Source organism: Eriocheir sinensis, unplaced genomic scaffold (genome assembly GCF_024679095.1).
Source record: "Eriocheir sinensis breed Jianghai 21 unplaced genomic scaffold, ASM2467909v1 Scaffold441, whole genome shotgun sequence".
Classification (NCBI taxonomy): domain Eukaryota; kingdom Metazoa; phylum Arthropoda; class Malacostraca; order Decapoda; family Varunidae; genus Eriocheir; species Eriocheir sinensis.
In genome coordinates this window covers 162,501-169,878 of record NW_026111767.1, presented here as the reverse complement: position 1 = coordinate 169,878, position 7,378 = coordinate 162,501, and the positions used below count along the sequence as shown (strand labels likewise).

At 43.1% G+C, this 7,378-nt stretch overlaps 1 protein-coding gene across 1 annotated transcript in view; it reads left to right on the top strand.

Moving 5' to 3' along the window:
- Window positions 1-2,277: 2,277 nt before the first annotated feature.
- The window catches only part of LOC126992323 (uncharacterized), a 29,521-nt gene continuing 24,420 nt past the window's right edge, over window positions 2,278-7,378 (top strand). Inside the window, exon 1 of the mRNA XM_050850996.1 lies at window positions 2,278-2,357. Within this exon, the coding sequence (XP_050706953.1) occupies window positions 2,278-2,357 (80 nt within the window). The remainder of the gene's footprint in view (window positions 2,358-7,378) is intronic.

The window sequence follows — 7,378 nt, the reverse complement described above, 5'->3', positions numbered from 1 at the left end:
TCCTTTCAGTTTCACGGGCCATTTCCTATCACACAGTACTCCGGACACCTCTCTCCAGCTTCTCCAAACAGCTTGGATTCTTCCAGTTATTTGCTCCACTCCTCCAGTCTGCACTCCACCCCTTTAAAACCACATCATCTGCATACATCATGTCTCATTGTGTTCCCTCCCTTACATTCATCGTTAGCACATCGAATACATTGTTAAAGAGAAAAAGGCTCAGCGCCGAGCCCTGATGCAGCTCCACCCCAACTCCAAAAGTATCCGTCATCCTGCTCCACACCTTACCCTTGTTTGGCATGCCTGTACATTTCCTTCACCAATCTTACATATGTTTCCGGCACCTTTCTCTCTCCCAAACATCTCCACGGCTCCTGTCTTGATACCCTGTTGTACGATCTCTCTAGGTATATATATACCATATTCAGTTTTTTCTGTTTTTCTGTACTTTCCGCTAACTGTCTCCATATGAACATTAGGGGTAGTTGTTTCCTCTTCCGGCGGCATGAAACCAGATTCACCTCCGGACCCCTCCACCTCCTGCCTCAGCCTCTCCTCCTGTATCGTCTCTAAGATCTTCATTGTGGCTGCGATAGGTGTTTGATTCCACGGGCTCCACACTCTTGTACATCTCCTTTCTCTTTAAAGATGGGGGATTAACACACTCTCTCTCCAGTTATCCGGCATCTCTTCTTGCTTCTCTATCTTGCTCATTAATGTTACAGCAAGTCTATTCCCTCTTTCCCTGGGCCCTCCACGCCTCCACCGGGATCTCATCTGGTCCCGTCGATTTGTTGTTTTTGAAGGAAAATAAATGTGTGTGTGTGAGAGAGAGAGAGAGAGAGAGAGAGAGAGAGAGAGAGAGAGAGAGAGAGAGAGAGAGAGAGAGAGAGAGAGAGAGAGAGAGAGAGAGAGAGAGGAGAGAGAGAGAGAGAGAGAGAGAGAGAGAGAGAGAGAGAGAGAGAGAGAGAGAGAGAGAGAGAGAAAATGGATGAAGAGAAAACCGAGAAGGAATTCAAACCAAGTAAATACTAAAGGAAAAGAAGGAAAGAAATGCTTAAAATAGGATAAATAATGGACGAAAGGAAGAGAGAATGATATAAGGTTCGAGGCCAGAAACAGAGGCAGAACAAGGAGAAAACACCTCAAAGATATGATAGGAAAACACAGTATTTCCATCTCTTTATGGCTGTCTATCTATCCTGTCTGTCCTGTGCTGCTCTATCTCTTCTCTCTGTCCTGTCTGTGTCCATATGTTCTGTATTTCTGTCTGTCCTGTCTGTGTCTATATATGTTCTGTCTATTCTGTCTGTCTATTCTGTCTGTCCTGTCTGTCTGTATCTGTACTGTTTTATTATCTCTCTGCCCTGTCTGTCGGTCTATCTGTTTTTGTCTATTATGTCTGTCCTGTCTGTCTGTATCTGTTCTGTTTATTCTCTCTGCCCTGTCTGTCCTATCTGTTCTGTCTCTTCTCTCTGTCCTGTCTGTCTGTCTATCCGTTCTGGTCTTATTCTGTCTGTCCTGGCTGTCCGCCTATCTGTTCTGTCTATTATGTCCGTCTGTATCTGTTCTGTTTCTTCTGTCTGCCCTGTCTGTCTGCCTATCTGTTCTGTTTATTATGTCAGTTCTGTCTGTCTATCGGTTTTATCTATTCTGTCTGGGAAGGGGCTTCATTGAGAGGAAGTGGTTCGAAACCTGGCTGGGTTAGTGATATTGTTATTATCATTATTATTATTATTATTATTATTATTATTATTATTATTATTATTATTATTATTATTATTATTATTATTATTATTATTATTATTATTATTATTATTATCATTACAATTATTACCAGTAATGTTCCGTAAGAAAATCTATTACAATAATTCTTTCCCTCTGAAGCTTCTCATGAGGAGGTTGTCGTGTTCTCGTCGTGTCAGTAATTATTGATTACATTTAATGTGTTTTGGACCCGGTGAATATTAACGGTGGTGTGTGTTTGTCTCCAACACACACACACACACACACACACACACACACACACACACACACACACACACACACACACACACACACACAGGAGCTCCCTCACCGCCGAAGGGGCAGTAGGTCAGCTCAAGGTCAGGGAACCCCGTTCTCGTCAGGGGACGAGACCCTGGGATGACCATCCCAACAGTGGTGGGTCGGGGTGCCTGCGTACGTTGCCGCTCACCTGGCCACGCCCACCTCCCGCCCTGCTCTGCTGGGGGCGGGGCTCAGTGGAGGGTAGCACTGGAGGACCAAACACCACCGATGGCGCATGCCACGAACCACAAGACGACGTTAGAGAAGCTGCTCAGCCTTGAGTTTGACCCCGGTTGCCGACAATGGAGGTGAGTGGGTAGGTGGTGGTGGTGGTGATTTTTATATAGTAAGATGTTGTTGTTGTTGGTGGTGGTGGTGGTAAAGTGGGTGATTTTAAAGTGATGGTGATGTTGTTGTTGGTGGTAAAGGCAGATTTTAAGGGTGGTAAGATGTTTTGTTGTTGTTAAGTTGGTGGTGGTGGTGGTAAGGTGGTGATTTTTATGGTGATTGGTGATGTTCTATGTTGTTGTTGGTGGTGGTTGAAGTGATGATTTCTTAATGCGATGGGTGAGTTGGGTTGTTGTTGTTGGTGGTGGTGGTAAGGCAGATTTTTAAGGTATGGCATGTTGTTGTTGTTGCTGGTGGTGGTGGTAAGGTGGTGATTTTTATGGTGGTGGTGATGCTGTTCTTGTTGTTGTTGTTACAGGTGGTGTGGTAAGGTGGTGATTTTGAAGGTGCAGTGGTATTGTTCTTTGTTGTTGTTGGTGGTGGTGGTGGTGGCAGGCATTTTTTAAGGTGATGGTGATGTTCTTTGTTGTTGTTGTTGGTGGTGGTGGTGGTAAGGTGGTGATTTTATGGTGGTGGTGATGTTGTTGTTGGCTGTTGTTGGTGGTGGTTACGGTGGTGATTTTTATGGTGGTTGTTACGGTGGTGATTTTTAAGGTGGTGGTTGTTACGGTGGTGATTTTATGTAGGTGATGTTGTTGTTGTTGTTGGTATTACGGTGGTGATTTTAAGGTGTGTTACGGTAGGATTTTGGTGGTGGTTGTTATGGTAGATTTTAAGGTGGTGGTGATGTTGTTGTTGTTGATGGTGGTAGCAGGAAGATTTTAAGGTGATGGTGGTTACGGTGGTGATTTTTAAGGTGATGGTGGTTATGGTGGTGATTTTACGGTGATGGTGGTTTACGGTGGTGATTTTAAGGTGATGGTGGTTTACGGTATAGATTTTTAATAAGTAGGTGATGTTGGATTTCTGGTGGTGGTGGTGGTATGTATTAGCATTTTTGCTGTAGTGGTAGTGTGGTGGTGGTAATATAGTGTTCATGTTATTTGGCCTCGGTTTTCATGTTTGGATAGTTGAAAGATATTAGTGTGATAGGTGATTAAAGTTGGATAAATTCGAAGCGAAGTTATAGATAGATAAAAGGTAGGTTTGTCCGCCTTGCTTATACATGTCTTTACATTCATTAGGTGTGTGGTACTGACGTTCATGGCTTTGGTCTTTGGATCTGAGTGGCATTTTTTCCCATGCTTATGTTGTGTGCATTTGTTTTTGTGTGTTCCTCTCGTTCAGGATATTTCTTTGTTTCAAACTTACGAGTGTTTTTTTGTCTTTCTATAGTTGCCTTGAGGTTCAGTGAAAATGGCAGTGATCCTGAAGTGCTCTTGTTTTGCGGAAGATTTTGTCGGTTTGTGTGAAAAAGTGTAGTTTATTGGTTCTTATTCCTGCTTCTTCATGTAGTGTTTCCTGTGTTCTTTTGTGTATGGGTGTCTTCGTTGAATGCAAATCGGAGGGCTTGGCTTTTGGTATCCGTCGTAGTTTACTTTTTGTTTGTGTAGCTTGTTGTTACTTACAATGGGACGATGGGGTATTGAATTAATGGTAATATAAATGCTTTTAAGCAAGGCGCAGCGTGCAGCTTTATGTTGGGTCATGTTATTAAAATCTTTGTAATCCGTTATGGTATTTTCTATTCCTCTTAGATTCTGTTTTCCTTTCGTTACGTGTTTCTTATGCCTGTACGCGTCATGTTTGTTAGTCCCAGAACGTTTCCTCTTCTTGAGAAGTTTATAGCGGTTCCTTTTATTGTTATTTCCATGCTTCTTCGGATACCGTTAGTGGTGTATTATTTTTTAAAACTTTGGTCTTTGTTCGTCTTTATTTTCCACTCCTTTCTCGTAGTTTATTTGTTTCAATCTTCATTCCGTGTCCTGTTATCCATTAATGCTCAGATTCTGGTTCGGTGCATGGTGTTATCTGTGTCATGCAGGTCACAGTACTGTATCTTTAACACCACAAGTTAACTGAGGGGGCAGTATGTGGCCTCCTGTTTACCCCTATCAAACAAGAGAATAATTTTTATTATTATCGCGTAAAAAGAAAAAATAGTCCTAACAGAAAAACGCAGAAATAACGGCTATATGATTAACAAGTGATATCAATAAGAAGCATATGAACTCGTTATTTAGCTTACACACGAATATTTCTGAGAAACTGACGCTAATCATTTTGAAACACAGTCGATACATTATGGAACGAGCGGAAACGGCTGCCGACCGTTGCCAGATGTACAATAATCCAGTACGATAATTACCATACTATTACTGTTAAGTACTATATATACCTGTTTTGTATACTTCATGTTTTGCAATTATTGTTTATAAAGCTTTTGGCTGATACACTGTAATGCTGACCATACTAAACAACCTAGTTTAAAGCGTGTTTATTTATAATGAAAGAACGCCGAAATTCGCCGTTGTAAAGCGTGCGTTCGTATGTGAGTGTGTATGCATGCGTACTCTAGCGTGTCAACGGCGGCGGTTGGCGACAAAAAAGCTCGTAGCCTCGTCTTGAATGAGAAGTTTGGTACAGTCGGCTTTAGAGAGTAGTGTTACATCAACCAGTAAGTTTCAAGTCTAGAAAGAGACATCTGGTAACCCCCCTCCACGCGACATGAAAAATTATTATATCCTATCGAAATCGTACTTGTTGCAGATTGCACAGGTACTCATAAAAATTTCCCCATATAATTTTAAGATAGATATTTATCAAAGTGCCCTGTCGCTGACGCTTTAATAAATATTTTTTCTTCTTTAGGGCTCTGTCGCCACATTTTAACACGAGCTTTTAGTTTCGTTCAAATTTAGTCAAGAGTAACTCTGTTGTTTATCAAACCACATGATAGCATTTAAAATATACTGTAATTTATTAAAGGGAGATTGTTGCGTTTTTAACTTAAAATATAAATCCCTGACAGCCGAGATCTGTTCTTTATACGTAAAATTATACGTAATAATAGGCTATAAACGTTCACATGATGGCGTCGTCGACCGCGGGCTTTTTCACCCCTCGCACCAACACACACACACACGCACACACACACACACACACACACACACACACACACACACACACACAAACACACACACACACACACACACACACATCGTATTTATACCTTTAGATATTACGTAATCTTCACGGAAAAATGATTTTAGATTTTGATGACCTGAATTGTCTTTGAGGCTTTATAGTGACGGGAATTAAGGCTGTGAGTTAAGCAGACCCTCGCTCATTTATGTTTGATGGTAAGGAGTATTATCACCGCCTTGCCCTGTGAAGGCATTGCACGCATTTTCAAGTTTATCAAGAAAAGTGTTCCAGACTGTTCGTGATATTTTACCTCATCATCATCATCATCATGAGGATTCATTACCCATTTCTAAATTGGAATTCATGTAATCTGTATTTCCTAACTACACATGTTATTATGTATAATATTATACAACATTATAACTTTACGGTCACACACACACTGTAACAATTTTGATACGCGTCATTAACATCACCAGTGAATGCGCCAATGTGGCATAGTTGCTTACATACCGCCACCAGGCTAAACATTCTGAAAACCGTGACACTTCACTTCCTCTATCGTCGATCTGTACACAATACTTATTTTATTCTTACCATGAGGTAATAACTGTGTCTCGTACAGTATTACATTTGCCCACACTCCAACCCCCAACAAACCATTGGCTGTGGTAACTACAATGAACTATCTTGTCGTTTTAGTGCAAGGCTCGTGTGTGTGTGTATATGTTCCAGCGTGTACTCCAGGCAGCAGCCGGCGTCACCTCCTTCCTTCTCCCTTCCTTCCCTCCCTACCCCTTCCCATCCCTCCCTACTCCCTCTTCTGGAGCCCAGGAAACAGGGAATGATGCGCGAGGGAGAAACGTATGGGGAAGGAGGAGGAGGTAAACGTATGGATTTATTTTTTGTGAATTCAGAAACGAAAAGGAAAGTGAAATAGTATTAATGAAAAAAATACTGCATGAGTTGAGGAGAGGGGTGGCAGCACTCTCTCTCCTCTCTCTCTCTCTCTCTCTCTCTCTCTCTCTCTCTCTCTCTCTCCGGCAGCAGGAAGAAATAATAATGAAATAAAAAAAATAATGTAACATTTCAAGGGACAAATTTCAGCCTGACTTTTATCCGCTGTGTGAACGAAAATAATGACAAAGCCAAAAATATAGACAACTTATTAACTTTTTCCTCTCTTCCTTAAACATTCCCACCATCGTCATCCCCACCACCACCACCACCATCACAACAACAACCACCACCACCACAACCACCACCACCCACACCACCAAAAACACCAACCTCACAACAACCACCACCACCACCACCACCACCACCATCACCACCCCCACCACCACCACCCCCACCACCACCACTTATCACCATCACCACCATCACCACCACCCCACCAATAACTCACCACACCCTAATAAATCACCAATCACCATAATCACCCATCATCCCCACCACCACCACACCCACCACACCCACTATCACCACCGGCACCACCCATCATCACCATCACCACAACCATCACCACCACCACCATTACTTTACCCATCACCGCCTCCACCACCACCACTCACACCACTCATGCCACCATCACCGCCTCCACCACCTCACCACCATCACCTGTCACACCACCACCACCAACATCACCACAACCACCACCACCATACACCCACCATCACCACAATAATCAACCATCATCACCATCACCGACCACCTCACCAACAACACCACCACCACCACCACCACCACCACTACCACACCACCACCACACCCACCATCACCACCATAATCACCTCATCATCACCACCACCACCACCAACACCACCACCACCACCACACCACCACACCCCACTACATCACCACCCATAATCACCCATCATCACCCAACACCACCACCACCTGCACCACCACCAACACCCAGCCCACCACCACCACCAGCTCACTGACCCACTAC